Source organism: Melopsittacus undulatus, chromosome 3, assembly GCF_012275295.1.
Source record: "Melopsittacus undulatus isolate bMelUnd1 chromosome 3, bMelUnd1.mat.Z, whole genome shotgun sequence".
Classification (NCBI taxonomy): Eukaryota; Metazoa; Chordata; class Aves; order Psittaciformes; family Psittaculidae; genus Melopsittacus; species Melopsittacus undulatus.
This window is the reverse complement of record NC_047529.1, coordinates 12,353,954-12,374,340: the sequence shown is the minus strand read 5'-3', so window position 1 is coordinate 12,374,340 and position 20,387 is coordinate 12,353,954. Positions and strand designations below refer to the sequence as shown.

The following is a 20,387-nucleotide window of genomic DNA, read 5'->3' as shown; positions in this document are numbered from 1 at the left end:
CCATTCTAGAAATTAGAGTAAGTTCTAATGCTATCAGCAGACTAACCAGTATCAGTTGTTAGCAGGCTGTTTTGAGAATGCTCTGCTGGTGTAGAGGGGTTCCTTCATTTGTTTTCGTTTAGGACATCTCTTGAAATAGTAGATGGGCTGTTTATAATAAATGCTAAGTTCTGCCTTCCTACCTTGAATCTTCAATGGCTGTTGAGATACTGTAATTGTAACGTTTTATACTTGGGGCAAGGAATAAACAGGAACAGATGTTCTCTTAAACAGACTTTGTTTCCATAGCAATATTCCCCAGTACTGCGTATTTTTATATCACTATAGAGATACACACAAATGTCTTGAATAATTTTTTTATCCAGATGTCTCAGATGATGTTCTTAATGTGACACAGCTCTGAAATTTCTGTTTTTAGGAACAGAAGTGGGAACTCTTTGTATTTAAGGCTGGATTATGTAAAGGTAGTTTTCATAAACCAAAGGCCTCCTTTGCTGAGGGTTCATAACCACTGTTCCCCCTAATGACCAGTGAAATGTAAGAAACAACAGGGCAGACACACGGAGTACAAGAAAACAGTGGTAATTGTATGTGTGGTGGTCTTGATGAATCAGCAGCTCCTACTGTTTACACTCTGGACAATGTGAAAACACAGTTTTGAAGGATGAGACTAGTAGCAATTTTTCCAGGGAGTTTTGCCAGGTGTGAAGGACTTAAATATGAAAAAAGCAGAAATGTGCTTCTTAAACTTGAATAAGGGGCAGAGTGGGGGTGTCAGGATCTTGACAGCAAGGTTTGCCTTGAAGAAACTAGCCAATGAAGCCATCATCTTGTGAGGAAGAAAGGGGATACTGTTCTTTGAGAAACTGATCTTCTGTGTGTCCTGCTGGAGGGATACCAGCAGCAAGAGGTTAAAGTTCTTGCTGCACTCAAGGCATGAGATTATGAGCATTGTGCTAAGACTACCTTGTGGCAGGAGAAAGAAGACATCAGTTCTACATCATGTGGAAAGAATCTCCAATTTTAGATGTAGTTTGACTGTGAGGGTCTGGAGGAGTTGGAGCTGATGGTACACATGTCCTAGGTAATCTGTAAACAGTACTCAAGAGGTCAGAAATCAGTTTTACAGAGTAGAAGTCCTTGGAGTCATTTTCATACCCATGCTGATTCAGGTGGTGGTGGGTACCCATTTGAGTCTGTGATCTTGTCCCTTCAGCAGAAACGTATGCTCACAGCTTGATCAGAATCAAGCCAAAAGCACAGTCTAGGGAAGAATAGGCTAATAATGTCAGGAGCTGGTTCTTGTTAACTCATGTCACCTGGTAAGTTCCATGGAACCTACCAGTAGCAGTAATAAACATGAATAAACTTGCTGAATGGGCAGAATCTGCTCTGTCAAGTTCTGCACTGACCCCTCTCACTGACATGGGTGACCAGCAGTGAAAAGCTGAGGAGAGAGCTTGTGGCTTTCAGAGTTCTCCTTAACCTTCCTCAAGCCAAGCTTTCACTGCCTCATGGTGTTCCTTTATTTCCTGTTTTCATAACAGGAATGTATGTGGGACTGATGTCCCGTTGGCTTGTCCGAAGGGAACAGTTGAAAGTATGAGTTCGGACATGTGCTATAGCTCTGTATGTGATTAGACAGATGAGACTCTTGCTGTGCCATGGTGCAAAGTACATGTAGCTGCTTCGCTCTTGAGACAGACTCTAGAGTTCCAGACCCAAGAAAGTTGCAGGAGGTATCCAGGTGCTGGATTGAGAGAGGGGCAATGAGATGCAGGTTTGCTTTCATAAGATACTCAGGTGTGATGACCTCCTCTGTGATTGCTTTAACAGGTTTGTGGGGGAGATAAGCCTTATATCGCCCCATCGGACCTGGAGCGGAAGCATCAGGATTGCAGGGAGTCAGCCATCAGGCAGTTCCGCTCAGTGAAGAAGATGGGAGGGGAGGAGTTCTGTCGTCGCTACCAGGAACAGCTTGAAGTGGAAATCGATGAGATCTATGCAAACTTTGTGAAGCACAATGATGGCAAAAACATCTTTTATGCTGCTCGTACCCCTGCCACTCTATTTGCAGTCATGTTTGCCATGTATATAACCTCAGGACTGACTGGGTTCCTTGGTATGAACTCTATAGCTACCCTGTGTAATCTTGTGCTGGGGATGGCTCTTATATCGTTTTGTACTTGGGCATACGTTAAGTACTCTGGGGAATTCAGAGAAGTTGGAACAGCCATTGATCAGATCGCTGAAGCTATATGGGAACAGGTTGGTATCTATTTTTAATGCAATATCTTCTTTCTTGTTCAGACTTATGAAGTAGTTTCTGTTCTGTGCTGTGAGTGAAAAGCTGCTCTAGACCTAATGGAGAATGCTTGTGCTGCCAAAGGGAAAAGCAGCTCAGGAGTATGATTGCTCTCTTCAGTAAGAGGTGCTGCACACAAAGAATGTTAAATAAGCTTAGCATATTATCAAAATAAGTGTTACCTAAAGGCCTAGGTGCTTGGATGGTAAAGAGTGGATGCACTCTTTAAAAATCTCATTACTTTTTCAGAGCAAGAAACTCTGCTTTTAAAGGTATGTTTGAAGTGATAAACTTGCCTTATGAATGTGGTGGATAAAATCTCAGGTGGTGCAAGAAACGGAGAAAGCAAAACATTGCTGCCCTCCCTCTCCTCAACTGATGTGATACTGGAAGTCTTAGACCTCTGAGAGACCTGGCTGATGACTAGCAGCAACTGCTACAAGAGGATTTACAGCAGGTTTCTTCAGGAAGTCTTGTGTTGTCTGTGACAACTTCAGTTGGTGCAACTGCTGTTGCAAGAAATAATAGACTGATTCCTAAAAGAAGAGATGACATGAGTGTGAAAGGAGGAGAAAGCCTTTTTTTACAGGGATTTTGCTGCCCTACTCCAGTTGACAGCTGTGCCAGTAAAGCCAATGCAGAGAATTCCTGACCAACTCTAACAAGTAGTGTTTGGAGCATTCCAAGTAGCTGTGTCCAGTGTTAGCAGAAGGGAAATAAGTTGGTGCTGTTGTTACTAGAAATAAAGTTCTCACTGAACTTAACTGGGTTGACATTAAAATGGGTCCGACAAGGTACAAGCAAGTAACTAACTGAAGCCTTTTGTACAGAGGCTCTCTTCCACATCTGAAAAACTACTCTATTCAAGGCTCATCATAGGCTACACTAAACCTGCCTGAGCAACCAGGTAAGGTTGTGAGTTAACCAGAGTGGAAAAAGTGGATTTCTAATAGTAGGAGGGAAATGAGCATCAGCATACTAAATTTGAAGCTACTAGAGATTAAAACTGAGTCTCTCCTGTACCACCATAGGTTCTTGCTTTGGAGTGTGGGGCTGAAGAACGCTGCAAGAAAACTACAAGGTGTTAGTTCTATGTGTAGTACTCTCTGAATGCAGCTGCTGCTGCAGGGTACCTAGAGCCCACAAGGCTTCATTTGAAGTGTTCAAGAGACATGTAGATGAGGCCCCCAGTGATGTGGTTTAGTGGTGAACTTGGCAGTCCTGGGGTAACGGTTGGACCTGATGATCCTAAAGGTCTTTTCCAACCTAGCTGATTCTGTGACTGTTGCCTTCCCTGAAAGGATGAGAACTTGGCTTATGCTGGCAGAATCTTGTCTTTTGTGGACTAGAGGAAGGTGATCTCCAGAAATGCTTGCTGCTGGTGGTGTTGCAATTGCATATCAGCAATGATATGAAAAGCATCTACGGGTTGTCTTTGAGTTACTCTGTGATTATATACCCTGTTCTTGCTATTGATTTTTCTGAATCTCTGCCTTTCTTTTCCCTCCTTGCTTCAGAGGAATCCCAGGAAGGTGAGAAGTTACTGGCAATCAATTTCTTTTTTTTTTCTGAACTTGATGACTTTTTTTCTCCTGCCTTGTAAGAGCCACATTTCCTAACAGCTGAATTCGTGTTTTAGGTGTTTTCCAAACTCTTTGAAGTCCTTAGACGCCGAACGATTCGCCGTGCTCTAACATCAGTGCCGCGACAGCGACTCTCATCCAACAATAACAAGAAGAAAAACTAGCCAGTATTTTTAACTTTCTTTCTGTATCTGAAGTGTTCACACTTACACATATAGGACAATAAGCTGGACCGTCTGGGCCGGTCTGCATAAATGCTGTAACCATACCAGACTGATGCTGCATATAGGGTATGGAATTGCACATCCATCTTCTAGGAACTGTAAAATGGTTTGAATTCAGTGAAGTACTGCTGTATAGGAGGGGTATCACTTGTGTTCATAGCATGTGACTGATTCAACCTCGCTACTGTAGCAGCAAAACTCGCTTCTCTTTCAGTTCGTGCCAGTTTGTGTCAGACTTCAGCATTCCAAGCTTTTTTAAAATTTTCATTATTTCAAATCTCATCTCTTTGTATGTTTTTATACTTTCTTTTCCTTGGTTACCTCATTCTTTTGTTTCTTTTGCACGTTTCTCATTCCACAGGTGTTGAAGCCCATGAGTGATAATTTGATGGAGGATCATATGAGGCAGTCTGTAAAAAACTCTCTCAAAGCAAGCCTGGGCGAGCAGGTGTCTCACCATGCCAGACTAAAGACAGACTGACACTTCATCTCCTCTTCAACTCTGCCCTCTCATCCTAGACATGCTTGCTGTACCATGAGAACTCAGTAATTAAGAAATGAATAAATAAAAATAAACCAAAGTTTACAATCAACTGTAGAAGTAGTTTAGTGTGATTGGCTTCACAGATTGCTGCCATCACCTGGGAAGAGTTAAGTTTGTCAGTGCTCTGCTTCTAAGACAAACTGGTGCCATGGAGACGGCTGGGGGTGGGAGGGAGGGTGTCCATTTTATGTATAGTCCTGGTGAACCCTGCACATGTGTATCTGGGGGTGACAAGGGGGGAGGGATCTGCCCCCCCTGTTTTTGAGCTGATGCAGTCTCTGGCTTACAGTGGGAATCTGTCCTCTGCAGGAGGTAATTCAGGGAAGTGTAATGATCAGACCCCACATAAGTGGTGCTCTCACCAAACGTACCCAGCTCTACACCATCCCCTCGCCACCTCTAACAAGAGTTTCTGCGTATCAAGTCAGTGAAGCCATTAGAGCCACCACATTACAACACGTATGTTGCTTTATTGCCTTCTCTACCAGTGTTACACAAATGCATGTATCGGTTCCTCACACTGCCGACAGCAGAACTGACTTGCAAGGGAGGCAGTGAGTCAGAGCATATGGTGTCTTGCCTTGAACTCGCAGACCTGGTCCTGAGGGAGGTGCATATCAGAACTGAGCTGTCTTTTTCTGCAGTTTAGCCTTCATGTATATAATATTGCCATTAATTCTACTGGGGAAGAAATTCCATCCAAAAACGTTGCCTACAGCTACCAAGCAATGAGTTAGGATTGTCTGTACAGTGTGTTTAGTTTTTATTTTTTAAGAAATCACAGATAGGGCATGTATATGAAATATAAATATATAAATACGATTTTGTATCAAAGTTTTGTAGTTTATGGCAAAACCTGGTTCTGTGGTAGCTATAAGTGCAGTCCCTGTAAAGGAATGTTTGTGGCTCATGTAAATGTGTGAATGCATCAACAATTTGAAGTTTTTTGATATGTTTGTGATATTTACCTGCCTTGAGCACTGCAATCTCTCACCCCCTTGGGAAAATCAGTGGGAATGTTTGTTGTGAAACTCTTGTCTTCTGTTGCATTTTAAAGTTATTTCCTGTAATTTATTTTCAGTACATGATTAAAATCAGTTGTGTATATATGAAATGAAATCCGTGCTTATTTTTAAAAGATGTTCAAGTATGTATTCTACTACATAAACTATGTCAAATACTTATCCTGACAATTATATGAGCAAATTGTCTATTGTACTTCATAGCTTTCTATTGAAGCTGATGTTCTCCTCATGCTTGTCTCTGAAAGATGACATCTGTCTAGCTCATGCCCCATCCCTGCATAGAAAAACTTTCTGGTATTCTAAAGCACGCTTCTTGCCTTGTGGAGTTGCTTGTCAGCTTCTGCCCTCCAACAACTGTATCGTTCTGAAACCTTGTAACTGGCTCTATTTTCACTCTTGACTAAGTCAACTGTATGGAGAGTAAAAGGCAGCTAAAGAATTAACTGCTGTAGTTTTGGCTGGAAATGACTGTGGGCAATAGCTGGGTTTTTTTGCATTCCTAAATGGTAATAATTTCCATCAACATTTGAGTTTCATCCGTCTCCCCTCTCTTGAGTGAGGGAAATCATCTGTCTAGGACTAAAGCAATTGCACTGTGACTTTTGTACCATAAAGGACTGCTGGGGAGTGGAGGTTACCTGTCCTCTGGAGATGAGGGCTCAGCTCCAAGTGAATGATGCTGAAGATGAGGTAGGAATGTTGCATTTTATGATATCTTCTCTCAAACTGTACAGATTAAATACTGTTATTTAAACAATCTAATGCTTTGGTGATGAATCTCTTTATTATTCAAATGACTGGAGTCACATAGTTTGGAGGGTCATGCTTACCTTTGCTTCTTGCCTTTCCCAGGAAGGTATGAGTCAGATTTGAGGCTGTGCTGTGCCCTGCTTGTCCTGCACTGGTGAGGGGAGCAGAACTCTGTCCAGGATCTGGACATTGAAGCTGGAAGGCTTTATCCAGCCTGTCCTAGTAGAGGACTGAAACAGGGTGTGTGTCTGGGGGAGCTCCTGAACGCTGTGCCAAAGAAGTTCAGAATTAGTGCAAGAAACCCTCAACTTTGTGGGAGGGACCAAAGGTAGGAAAAAGAAGGGGACAAGGTGTTTTTTTTGGGAGGAACATGTGTGGGAAATAACACAAGGGGATAGGAAGGGCTGGTTATGTGGCAACAGGTTAATGGTGAGTGCTATTGTCTGGCTGTGTCTGTCCTGTTGTCTCCATTAACTCCATTTCTCACCCCCTTCCGGGGAGAGGTGTCTCCATTCTGTATGCATAGAGGTCAAAGTGGCAGTAACTAGAGTGGGACCTGGGTCACAGGATCTTACGTTTGGAGTGCCAGTAGATTAGAGCGAGTGGAAGGGAAGTGCAGGGAACTGCAGTGAGGTGGTGTGTCGGTGTATGAGTATTAAGCCAGATTTAGCCAGCAAGTGGGACAGGGGGCCTGGGAGTCAGGTACTGAAGCAGCCCTAACTGGTTTAGATACACATCTAGTCCTACATGCGGCAACTAGAGGGACAGAGATGTCCAGCATAACGGAGGGTCTGGGGTTCAACTGGGACCAGTTTGTGTGTGCCTCCCCCTATGGGAGGCAAGCAGGAATTAAAGAGGCTCCAAAGGACAGTTACAGGACAGACTTGTATCTGACGGCTTGGTACTGAGGGCAGCCGCACGGCGTGTGTGCAAGGCTAGGCTTGAACCAGCAACTGGAGTGGGGCTGTCTTTGCACATGTTGTGTGCCTACTGGGAATGCTGTGGCTCAGCCTTGCTGCTGGTTGCATATCGGGGCCTGAAACTGTAGCAGCTTCACCTCTATTGGGCAGCTCAATACAATTAGTAAAATAAGTTTGGTATTTCTCAACTTCTGCTTGTGTACTGTTCAGAACATCAGGATTGCACACAGAGTGGGTAAGGGAAGAGAGGACCTTCAGTGGTGGATTACACAGGGGATGAAAGAGATGAAACACTTGCTTTCCCTATCCAGAGCTATTCTGATACTGACTTGGGAATGGAGTTCTGAGAGCTGCTCCAGTTCTGTGCAGACTGGTGGTGTATTAAGGCTTTGCTTTCCCCATCCTCCCTGGGCAAGCAAAAATGACAGAAGAGGCATAGAGTAAAACATGGTAACTTTCCCCGCACCACCAGTACAGCTACCCACCTCCTGCCTCAGAAACACAGCAAAGCCAAGTAGGAAAGCTACATGGGAGAGACTACAACTGGCAGTGTTCAGTTTTGGGCTTCTCATTACAAGACAGAAAATGAGGAGCTGGAGTGTCCAGAAAAGGACAACAAAGTTGGTGCAGGGCCTGGAGCACAAATGTGAAGAGGAACGGCTGAGGGAACTGGGGGGGTTTAGTCTGGGAAACAGAAGGCTCAAGGGGAACCTTATTGCTCTCTGCATCTGCCTGAAAGGAAGACAGAATGAGGAGGTGGCTGGTCTCTTTTCCCAAGTAACAGGACAAGAGGAAATGGCCTCAAGCTGTACCAGGGGAGGTTTACACCAGATATTAGGAACAATTTCTTCACTGAAAGGGTGCTCAGGCATTGGAACAGGCTGCCCAGGGCAGTGGTGGAATCATCGTCCCTGGAAGCGTTCAAAAACCATGTAGACAAGGCCCTCAGAGACATGGCTTAGTGGTGGACTTGGCAGTGGTGGGGTAACCACTGGACTTGATGGTCTTAAATGTCTTTTCCAACCTAGCTGATTCTATACTGCTGTAAGGAGATAGATGACTAAAAAGATGTGCCAGAAATGGGCGGAGAAGCTGACACCATAAAAGCTATTTGCTCTTTCTGTTACTTCAGGAGGTGGCTTTTAGAATGTATTTGTTTCTCCAGCTGTCATCAAGTGAAAGGCACTCACCCTCACAGTGCCTTCACTCCTTGGGAGGGGAATGGCTGGAGCAATGAGTGATGTGATTTCTGGCGCCAGAGAGACATAAACAACAGGAAAGCACTGTCTTATCCTGGAACTCAATTTTCTTAGAGCAGGCTAGGGACTGGCTACAGCTTTTTCCTGTAGATGGCTGATCTTTAAAAGTCAAGTTAAGGAAACTAAAAAGTACATCAGGTAGCATGGCACAGCGATAATGAAAGGGTGGAGAACCTCTATTTTATGAACCCAGATATACTGAGCGTTCAGTGTTTTTTCCACTGTGCAAGCCAAGTATGGCAGTACCTCAAAACTCCCTGCCTGTTGCTATCTTGGGTTAAAGCAATTAAGCAGAGGTTATGATAAAACTTCCTTTTTTTTTATTGAAAAACATGGGTGGGAGTAAGGAAATTATTTACACAAATTCCCAAGTGCAGCTCAACTCAAGAATGTATGACCAGCAATATGATAAAGGGCTGTGGGTCCAAAACAGGATTATGGAGGCTACCAAACAGTACAATTCCCTCGTAAATGTGGATCTTCAGATAAGATCAGCAACTGAAATGAGAGAAAAATGGGAGAATATAAGTAAACCAAGTGTGCCCACAAGTGTCAGCCCAGCAGTCCAGGGCTGCTGCTGCTCTCAAGTTCTTCCTCAGGGGCAGCAAAGACTATTTGGGCTTGCTTTCAAATGCAGCACCCCAATTCCCAGCTGGCGGAGGGCAGCACTCTCTGGGGCTGGCCCGCACTCACCGTTCATGGGCATCTCATCTATCTGGGTGGAGTAGTACTGCTCGATGTCCCGCAGGATGCGGATGTCGTCGTTCTTCACAAAGTTGATGGCAACACCTTTTCGGCCGTATCTGCCTGACCGGCCAATTCTGTGGAGGCAGCAGAAGGAAAGAGCGAATGAAGCCACCGTGGGGAAGGGTAATGCAGCCATGCTCCCCCAGTGAAGGCTGAGCTTACCTGTGTATGTAGAGTTCTCTGTTGTTGGGTAGGTCGTAGTTGATGATGAGGGACACCTGAGGCACATCCAGGCCTCTAGCCCAAACATCTGTTGAAATAAGGACTCGGCTGCAAAGAGAAGGGACAGTTAGAGCTGTTCTACTGCCTGATGTGGTGTGACAGCTGAGAAGCTGCAGTGCCCAGCACAGGCCACCTTCTGCTCTTCTGTGCTCTTCCTTGCCTGCAACACACTGGCATCATCCATGCTTTTGCTGCAAGGAAAGCCATCCCATGCAGCATCATCAAGGTTCAGCGAAGACAGATTTGATCTTTCAGAAAGAGTATGATGCTCCCAAAAGTTTAAAATACAGAGGATGGAGCCCAAACAGTTTTCTTTCTTATTTTAAATGGAGCAACACCCAACCTCTTCAGTGAAATAAACCAGACTAATTCTGTGCCTAGAAGTATGAGCATCCCTCTTTGGAAAGTGGCAATCTCCCAGTCCTGTGACACTGTAGGGGGATAGATGGCAATCGGAGTTCTTCCTAATATGAGCTTAACAAAGCCTTCAGAGAGGACAGGTATTATGGGTTTCTGAGGCCTGTTCCCTTCAGACACTACAAGAAAACCTGCTTAAGGTATTTACCTTGCGCCAGATCTGAACTCTTTCATGATGGACTCTCTCTCCTTCTGTGGCATGTCACCATGCATAGATGAAACTGTGAAGTTGGCTTCTCTCATCTTCTCTGTGAGCCAGTCTACCTGTGCATACAGCCAAGCAGCCTGGGTTAGCTCTTTGCTCAGGACAGACACATGTGCTAGCTGTGCTTGGAGAGTATTTGCAGAGATGAATGCTATCAAGGACTGAGAGGCGTTTCAACAAGAATGGTAAACAAACCTTACAGAACATTGGCAATGTGATACAGGGCTCCACAAAAGAAAGGAATTAAGGGCATTTATTCAGAAAGTGTGGGTTTGTTTCTGAGATTATAAGCAATTTCAAGAATAAGCACATTCTTACTTAATTAGTTCTACTTCTCTAAAAAGTTCCTGTCAGATGTGTCAGGTCTGCTTATGACTGGTTATTTAAACATGACACATCCCAAAGACAAATATTTAATCTCTACTCTTACTAACCTATTCTCTAATGGGAAAACAACTAGAACTCTTAACTGGGTTTGTCCCAGTCTCCTCCCAGCTCCCCTCAGAAAGTATTGTGCTGTACCTTTCTCTTGGTGTTACAGAAGATGACAGCTTGGGTGATTGTGAGCGTGTCGTAGAGATCGCACAAGGTGTCGAACTTCCATTCTTCCCTCTCCACAGCCACGAAAAACTGCTTGATTCCTTCAAGGGTCAACTCATCACTGTAGGGCAGTAAGAACAGAAGAGAAGGCTCAGGGGAGACCTTGTAAGAGTCTTTCAATACCTAAAAGAGCCTACAGGAAATCTGGAGAGAAGCTTTTTACAAGGGAGTGTAGTGACTGGACAAAGGGGGAATGGCTTTAAACTGACATAGAGAAGATTTAGATTAGGCATCAGAAATTCTTCCCTGTGAGGGTGCTGAGGCGCTCAGCACCTCAGTGAGAGAAGCTGTGGCTGCCCCATCCCTGGCAGTGTTCAAGGCCAGGTTGGATGGGGATTGGAGTAACTTGGTCTAGTGGAAGGTGTCCCTGCCACAGGAACTGGATGAGCTTTAAGGTCCTTTCTAACCCTAACCAGTCTGTGGTTCTATGAAAACCTGTACCACACCACAAGTAGGTGAACACATACAACGTAGTTTGATGAGCTTCAGTGGAGATCATACCTCTGCACTGTGTGCTGTGGGTTGCTGGGTCTGCACACAGGTTCAACTTGTTCTATAAAGTTCCTGGAGAAGCCTGCTTTAGTAAGGGTCTCAAACATCACCCATGCAATAGAGACTAGAACTGGGGCACCCTCTCTGCTCCAGACAAAGGAAAACATTTCTGTTTTCACAGTTTTTACATTCAACCTTCTTAATATAAGAGACTGAAAAAAGGCAAATGGGGCAATAAGAGATCAGGTGAGAGTGAGTCTTCTTCTCCTCTCAGGCTGCCTATGCTTACTCCTCTTGACTCCTGCCAAGTTCCACTGCATCAGGAACTGTGACACCACCGGACTAAAGCTACACCTCCAGGGGCATTCAGGATCAGTCAGCTAAAGGTTTTTCTGGCTTGCTATGTAAAAATAGCAAATTAATGGAAGAGGCCTATGGAAATCCTCTGAAGGAGCAGAGGAACTGGGCAGGTGTGACAGATGGATTCCCAGGATGAGATCGCTATATATGGAGAGGATGAGGAGGTGGGAGCAGCAAACAGAACTGGACAAGGATAGCATCAAAGAGCAAGTTGGCCTCTGCTGGAAAACAGGACATGAGGATGTCTGCAAACCCCTAGGCAACCCAGGACCAGACCAACCCAAAGAGCTCCTGTTCTTTCCAAGGAAACTCACTCACTCACCGTTTCACCAGGATACGGATAGGGTCTGTCATGAATTTGTTGGTCATCTCCAGAATTTCATGAGGCAAAGTGGCGCTGATCAAAACCACTTGTGTAGCTGGAGGCAAGTATCTGTACACATCATAGATCTGCTCCTTAAAACCTGAAAAGCAAATCCAGTACCACAGAGAAATTATCACTTCATTCTTCCAAATACTGTGCTCCTTCACAATTTGATCTGGAATCCAGTACTGGGCCTATCCTATGAGATAAAAATTAATGAGTGAATCCATAGCTCAAAGCCAGTGTCACACATTGCTCATCCCTCTCATTTTCCGCAAACCACTACAATGTGGCTGTGTGGTACACAGTAAAGTATGAAAGGCATAATGGAGGACATTACTGTGGAGATCTGTTACAGACCTTCTGATCAGGAGGACTCTATGGATGAAGTGCTCTACAGGCAGATAAGAACATCCTTGTGCTCACAAGCCCTTGTCTTCATGGGGGACTTAAACCCTGGTATCTGTTGGGAGTGATGGTACAGCCCTGCACAAGCAATCCAGGAGGTTCCTCAATTGTGTGGAAGACAACTTCCTCCGGCAAGTAATAGAGAGGAGTCAACAAGGAAAGGTGCCATGCTTGACCCCATGCTCACCAACAGGGAGGGACTGGTTGGGAATGTGATGCTCCAAGGCAGCCTTGGCTGTAGTGATCATGAGATTGTTGATTTTGAGATCCTCAGGACAGTGAGAAGAGTGTGCAGCAAACTCACTGCTCTGGACTTCAAGAGAGCAGACTTTGGCCTCTTCAGGAACCTGCTTAGTAAGGTTCCATGAGATACAGCCCTAAAGGGCAGGGGAGCCCAAGACTGGTGGTTGATATTCAAGGATCACCAGCTCCAAGCTCAGGTGTGTTGTGTCCTGACTGGAAGGAAGTGCAGCAGGAGGGCCAGGAGACCTCCATGGATGGATAAGGAGCTGCTGGGGAAACTCAGGGGGAAAAAAGAAGCTTATAAAAGGTGGATGCAAGGACAGGCGAAGCTGGGAAGAATGCAGGGACATTGTCTGAGAAGCTAAGGACCAGGTCAGGAAAGCTAAGGCCCAGTTAGAATTAAATCTGTCAAGGATGTGAAAGATAACAGGAAGGGCTTCTATGCATATGTAGCAAACAAGACAAACTACAAATATTGTAGGCTCTCTCTGGAAGCTATCAGGAGAACTGGCTACCCTGGGTTTGGAGAAGGCTGAGGTTCTCAATGACTTCTTTGCCTCAGTCTTCACTGGCAAAGGCTCCGACCACACCACCCAAGTCTTGGAAGGCAGACACAGGGACTGTGAGAATGGAGCCCTTGGGCCCACTGTAGGAGAGGATCTAGTTAAAGACCATCTTAAGAACCTGAACATGTGCAAGTGCATAGGACCTGATGAAATCCATTCACAGGTCCTGAAGGAGCTGGCGAATGAAGTTGCAAAGCCACTGTCCATCATATCTGAAAAATCATGGCAGTCAGGTGAAGTTCCTGACAACTGGAAAAAGGGAAATATAACCCCCATTTTCAAGAAGGGGAAAATGGATGACTCAGGGAATTACAGACCAGTCAGTCTCCTCTGTGCCTAGCAAAATGTTGGAGCAGATTCTCCTGGAAGGCATGCTAAGGCACATGAAAAACAACAAGGTGCTTGGTGACAGCCAGCATGGCTTCACTAAGGGGAAATCCTGCCTGACCAATTTGGTGGCCTTCTATGATGAGGCTACAGAACTGATGGACAGGAGTAGAGCAGCTGATGCCATCTACCTGGACTTGTGCAAAGCATTCGACACTGTCCCACATGACATCCTTGTGTTTAAATTGGAGACATCAATTTGATGGATGGACCACTCAGTGGATAAAGAACTGGCTGGATGGCTGCATGCAAAGAGTTGTGGTCAATGCTTCAGTGTCCAGCTGGAAACCGATAATGAGTGGTGTCCCTCAGGGATCCGTGTTGGGACAGGTCTTGTTCAATATCTTTGTCAGTGACATGGACAGTGGGATTGAGTGCACCCTCAGCAAGTTTGCCAATGACACCAAGCTCTATGGTTCTGTTGATACGCTGGAGGGAAGGAATGCCATCCAGAGGGACCTTGACATGCTAGTGAGGTGGGCTGATGCCAACCTCATGAAGCTTAACCATGACAAGTGTAAGGTCCTACACCTGGGTTGGAGTAATCCCAGGCACAGCTACGGGTTGGGCAAAAAGGAAATTCAGAGCAGCCCTGCAGAGAAGGACTTGGGGGTGTTAGTCGATGAGAAAATGAACATGAGCCAGCTCCAGTGTGTGCTCGCAGCCCAGAAAGCAACCGTACACTGGGCTGCATCAAAAGGAGTGTGACCAGCAGGTCAAAGGAGGTGATCCTGCCCCTCTACTCTGCTCTCTGAGACCTCACTTGGAGTATTGTGTGCAGTTCTGGTGTCCTCAACATAAAAAGGACATGGAACTGTTGGAACAAGTCAAGAGGAGGCCACGAGGATGATCATGGGACTGGAGCCCCTCCCGTATGAAGACAGGCTGTGGGGCTGTTCAGCCTGGAGAAGAGAAGGCTGCGTGGTGACCTCATAGCAGCCTTCCAGTATCTGAAGGGGACCTATAGGGATGCTGGGAAGGGACTCTTCATTAGGGACTGTAGTGACAGGAAAAGGGGTAATGGGTTCAAATGTAAACAGGGGGAGTTTAGATTGGATATAAGGAGGAAGTTCTTTACTGTGAGGGTGGTGAGACACTGGAACGGGTTGCCCAGGGAAGCTGTGAATGCTCCACCCCTGGCAGCGTTCAAGGCCAGGCTTGATAGAGGCTTGGGTGGCATGGTTTAGTGTGAGGTGTCCCTGCCCATGGCAGGGGGGTTGGAACTGGATGATCTTAAGGTCCTTTCCAACCCTAACTATTCTGTGATTCTATGATAATCTTTAACTACTGAAAAGGACAAAACTAAATTAGACAAGGCACATGAAGTAGCTTAACCTGTTACAGCTTATAATTAAAACATTAAAGTAGTTGGTTTTTTTTTAAGCAGGATTGCCAGCTGGAGCATCCTGGAATCTCAAAGATGTGAGGACAAAAGAAGTAAAAGGGAGACATATTTTACCTTTATTGAGCATTTCGTCTGCTTCATCCAAAACCAGCATTTTGATGGCACGAGTTCTTAAACTTCGACGACGAATCATATCTGTAAGATTGTACTTGGTTAGATGGAAAGGCTCTGAAAGCAAGTAAGCCTACAGTGCTCCCAACTCCTGCTAGGGCAGGTTGGTGGAAGAGGGACAGGCCCTTCCCTTGCTGCCAACAGGGACAGCTGTTTGGTGATAGAAAGCACATCCAAGAACCACACTGTGCCCATAGATAGCATCCTTCAATCTAGGGGGATGTCTCTGGAGCCCAGCTAAGGGAGCACTGACTGCAGGGAAGCTCCCAGTGTCCAAGCTGTGGGTTGCCGCTTGCTAAGTGCATAAGACAGGTGACCTGGTCTCCCACAACGTGAGAAATGAAAAATGCTGCATGAACTTTTCCTCAACAGTCTGGCCAAATCCACATCCTGTTTGGAAGAGCAGAGTTTTGTGTAATCCCTTAATACTGCAGTAGAAAGTATTTGTTATTTGTTGCTGTTCAAAGCCAGCCCAGTTCTATAACTAATTATTTTTCACTTGTGGAGACTGGCTCTGTGTTCTCCCAGTGACAGGAGCTTGTGTAAGGGAAAGTGTTGACTCCCAGAGATCCAGAGGATGGGAGCTTGAAGGCTAACACTATCCCTGTGGTAACTGCCACCAACAGCAAACATAAACCACTTAATGCAATGAAACCAGAAGTACCAGCTACAACTGCACCCAATTTAATAAAGAGAGAGTGATGGTCAGTACACAGAAAATGTGGACCTGACTTTGATACTCAAGTAGACCCAGCTCCTTTCTCCCCCAACATTCTGAAGTATATCTTGGGATTGTAGTATTTTCTCCTTAAAAAATACTCTTTGTTCCCACGCCACCATATGAAGAAACATGTCAACAATGAAAAGCAGCAAAGGAATTCCACATACTATCCCCACTGATTTCTCTCTAGTCTTTTCTAAATATTACTACAGTAAGTCGTTACCTTGTTATACTTCAAATTACATAAATTGTGTCAGATTAATGTAATTTTCATGTTATTTCAAATCTAAGATCACAAGAGTTGCAGACAATTCCTGCTCAGGTCTGAAGCCTCCCACATGTCCTTACCAAATACGCGGCCTGGAGTGCCAGCAACAACATGCTGCCCATAATCCAGCTTTCGGATATCTTCACCCACATTGGTCCCTCCGATGCAGGCATGACACTGGACATTCATGTAGTCTCCCAAAGCAAGAAGACCCTGTGTTGATACAAAGAGATGGCTTAAATAACTGATCTCCCATGAAGCTTGTATTTGTGAAGGGATGTAGGTCTGCCAGACAGTGGTATTTTTAAAGAGATGTAAGCACAAGCAGTTAGGATTTTTTTACGTCTGTTACCCAAATCTCCTCAAAAGCAGGTTTCCAAACTATGGAAACTCAGTTCCCTGGAGCTCACAACTGCTCTAGAAGTGCTGTCCTTAAAAAGCAGCAGCTTTGAGCTCTGCTGGGGAACACCTGAGGATCAGCCTTAAGCCTTGCAAGTGCTTTACAGATGGCAATTTAAATGCTCCTACCTTCTGAATCTGCACAGCCAGCTCCCGAGTTGGTGCCAAGATCAATGCCTGGGTCTCACGAACCTGATTAAAACAAGTGATCACAAAGCTGTTAATCACAGGGCAGATATCTATGTGCAAGAGAGACTACGGATCCACAGTGTTCTGAAATGTCACATCTGAATGATTAACTGGAATTTTGTCATAAAACCTAGTGTTTGCAAGGGTCAGTACTTCTACAAAGCTGTTCCCAAAGAGAGCACTTACACAGTTATAGCCTCTTAATGAGGTTACTTTTGACAAGACTTATGCAGCTCTTTGAGAGCTATTTTTCATTCCAACCTAATTTCCGAAAACAACTATACAAGTGTGTATTATTGTAAAAGGAGAGATACAAATTTAAATCACTTTCATTTTGTACATTCAGATCAGAAAAAAACCTTGCACTGCATATGGACAGTGTCATGCTTGAAAAATACTATAAGCACTTTACAGTAATTAAGCAAAAAGATCAACTTTTAAATTAGAACATGCAACATCTATTTTATATCCCAGGCATGAAGGGGTGAATAACAATCTAAGCCTTATTTAAGAGGGCCCACAGAAAAATATCATTTTATTCAACAACATGTACATATTCAAGTTGTAATTAAAAAGCAATTCCATGGACATGACACTCCCAACTATAACAAAAGCAAGCATTTGTCAGTCAAAAATCCAGGTCTGATGCTGTGCAATGTGTGCCAACTGTTCACACAGGTTGCTGATGCTGTTAGGATCATTTGAGGACAACTCTACCTGCTGGGAGACTAATTTAGCCCTCTAATACGTGAAAGAAATCAGCTGTTATAGCCAACTTTGCAAATGCAACATTTTATCAGAACAGATTTTGCACTGTTAAACAGCGTGGGTTTAACAGTGAAATTGTTCAGAATCTGCTGATATTTTCAGCTAGAAGTTTGTCTGAGATTTGCTGCCCATAATTAAAAGATTCCAATGTGAAATTTCATTTATACACTTTAAAAAAATAAGGCTTTTCTAAAGAAGACTCTAGTAATTTAATTTAACTTTTACCACATGTTATGAGAGTACCTGTATATCCAGGCATTGCAGAACAGAGATGGAGAATGTTGCTGTCTTCCCTGTTCCTGACTGTGACCTGAAAAACAGATGCTTGGTGAACACTCTGGAAGTCTGAATAAACAATTCAGGCAATTTCAATATATTCCACCCCTCTGCTTTTTGCCACTTGCTCACTGCAAAGAAGTCTATATTGCCAACAATTTATCTGATAAAGGTATCATGGAATCAAAGAATGGTTTGGGTTGGAAAGGACCTTAAAGCTCATTTGGTTCCAATTCCCTGCCATGGGCAGGGACACCTTCAACTAGGCCAGGTTGCTCCAAGCCCCATCCAAAGTTCCAGGAATGGGGCATTCACAGCTTTCTGGGCAACCTTTTACAGTGCCTCATGACCTTCACAGTAAAGAATTTAATCCTAGTATCTCATATAAATCTCCTCTCTGTCAGTCTAAAGCCATTCCCTCTGGTCATGTCAGCACATGTGCTTGTCAAAAGCCCCTCTTCAGATTTCTTGTCGGCCTCTTTAGGCACTAGAAGCTGCTTTAAGGTCTCCCTGGAGCCTTCTCTTCTCCAGGCTGAACAAGCCCAGCTCTCTCAGCCTGTCTCCATCACGGAGGTTATGGTCACAGCACAATCTGCAAACAAGCAGCTTTGACAACTACAGTATCAGACAGCACTGTGTTGCAGGGTCCTCAGCTTTTGCATCTCTACTCCTTATCAGACCAACACTTAAAATTCCTACAACTAACCATTCTTTTTTTCTTTTAAGGTAAATGGTTGATAAGCCAATACAATTTGGAAGGTTAGCAATTCCCTCTGATGACCTAGAAATATTTCTTTTTCAGTGGGATGCATATCCTTCTTTATTTCTAGATACATAATAGGTTTTTTCTGTTTACTTTTTTCCTTGAGACTTCAGTTGTCTCTCTTCCTCCCTGGCTTTGCTAGAAAACATTGCCAGGAGTTTCAGAGCCCGACTGTTTGAGAACACACAGTTCTCAACACATCTTGACTGAACCTTTATTACCTAAACATAAGAAACATTAACAACTGTTTGGATCATTGTCTTACGTGCATGTTAGCCACTTTCACCCTGTTTGATTGTGATGTGACTTCCCTAATCCTGCCACGCAGCACCATGAGACCATGACTGATATCTGAATAGGGACTACAGGGATGCCAGAGAAGGACTCTTTATCAGGGACAGTAGCGACAGGACAAGGAGTAACGGATTCATACTTAAAAACGTGAAACTGAGGCTAGATATAAGAAAAAAGTTATTCTCTATGGGAGTGGTGAGACCCTGGCAGACGTTGCCCAGAGAAATGGTAAATGCCTCATCCCTGGCACTGTTCAAGGCCAGGTTGGACAGGGCTTAGAGCAACCTGGTCTAGTGGAAGGTATCCCTGCCTGTGGCAGGGGACTGGAACAGGATGAGCTTTATGGTCCCTTCCAACTCAAACCAGTCTGTGATTCTATGAGTGAAAACCTTGCTTCTAGCTTAAAGGCAGCGATTGTGAGTGCGCCCCCCACCCCCCCACCGGCAGCCCCACTTACTGGGCGATCACGTCTCTCCCCTTGATGATCTGTTTGATGGCTCTCTGTTGGATGGCCGAGGGCTTCTCAAAACCTGCGGAACCAGCAGTTAGCATCAGCGGGGCAGCCCCGGAACCGAGCCATCAGCGGCCTCACCGCGCAGGCGCGTTGCCCGACATCCGGGTGCCAGCCCCGACGACAAGCCTCAGCACCCCCCGGCCACATGCCCCCTTCCCCCCTTCCCTCCGCCCCTGGCCGCCGCCACTCAGCCACACACCGTAGGCGTAGATGCCCCGCAGCAGGTCCTCCCGCAGGCCCATGGTGTCGAAGGTGGGCGTCACGTCCACCTCCTCGCTCGTCTCGAACTCCACCTTCGTCATGTCCTCTTCCTTCATCAGCCGCTTCCGCGCCGAGCCGGTCGTGCCGCCGGACCCCGCTGACCCCGACATGGTTGAGGGCTGCCCGCTCCCGCCTCACGCACAGCCGATGGCGACGCCGAACACTGAGAGGCCACTGGGCATGCGCGGAAGGTCTGGCTGGGCGGAGTGAGAGATGTGCGCATGCGCAAAGGGGAGTGGATGGGAAGACTCCGCGCTCCTTGCGCATGCGCGGGCAGAGATCAGGGCTGTGTAGGATCAGCGCGTGCGCAAGGGTCGGGATTGGCGCATGCGCGGGGGCCGGTAAGTGAGGGCCGTGCGGCGGGCTCGCGGGGTGGGTTAGGTCAGGTTCAGTGGCCGGTCTGGCGCTTGGCCCTCAAGAACCCCGTGTACTGCTGCGGGCCTGGGGAGGAGCGGCTGGGAAGCTGCTCTTGGAAAACGAGCCGGGGGTGCTGGTTGACGGAGCTGAACATGAGCAGCTTGTATCATGTTCATCATGGCCTGTATCAGCTATAGTGTGGCCAGCAGGGCCAGGACAATGATCATCCTCCTGTACTGGGCACTGGTGAGGCTGCAGCTCAAATTCTGTGTCCAGTTCTGGGGCCCTCACTGATGCGCGGATAGATTCCACAACTCGTTAAAGTTGTAAAGTAGGAATGCTTTTATTCAGCGCTGAGGTGCATGGGGATAGCTTCTCCAAAGCATGCACACCTCAGGGTTGTTCTCCCTTTACATTTATTCTCTTAAGGTATACATAGA

The 20,387-nt window shown here is 45.5% G+C and overlaps 2 protein-coding genes across 4 annotated transcripts in view; one reads left to right on the top strand and one right to left on the bottom strand.

Moving 5' to 3' along the window:
* The window catches only part of ATL2 (atlastin GTPase 2), a 44,674-nt gene extending 38,825 nt beyond the window's left edge, over nucleotides 1-5,849 (top strand). The window contains exons 12-13 of one of the 3 annotated variants that reach the window (XM_031047514.2): nucleotides 1,837-2,268; nucleotides 3,945-5,849. In XM_031047514.2, coding sequence (XP_030903374.2) covers nucleotides 1,837-2,268; nucleotides 3,945-4,052 — 540 coding nt within the window. In that variant the 3' untranslated portion in view covers nucleotides 4,053-5,849. The remainder of the gene's footprint in view (nucleotides 1-1,836; nucleotides 2,269-3,944) is intronic. The other 2 variants (XM_005147405.3, XM_034060398.1) reach the window with 2 other exon arrangements.
* A 3,058-nt stretch (nucleotides 5,850-8,907) lies between these two features.
* On the bottom strand, nucleotides 8,908-19,782 carry EIF4A3 (eukaryotic translation initiation factor 4A3). The gene is made up of 12 exons (XM_034060819.1): nucleotides 19,529-19,782; nucleotides 19,273-19,345; nucleotides 17,726-17,792; nucleotides 16,655-16,717; nucleotides 16,207-16,339; nucleotides 15,081-15,161; nucleotides 11,976-12,117; nucleotides 10,724-10,862; nucleotides 10,145-10,260; nucleotides 9,520-9,627; nucleotides 9,304-9,431; nucleotides 8,908-9,108 (listed from the first exon to the last, which is right to left on the bottom strand). The coding sequence occupies exons 1-12, from the start codon at nucleotides 19,698-19,700 to the stop codon at nucleotides 9,092-9,094; spliced, it is 1,239 nt and encodes a 412-aa protein (XP_033916710.1). The 5' UTR covers nucleotides 19,701-19,782; the 3' UTR covers nucleotides 8,908-9,091.
* Between the last annotated feature and the right edge of the window lie 605 nt (nucleotides 19,783-20,387).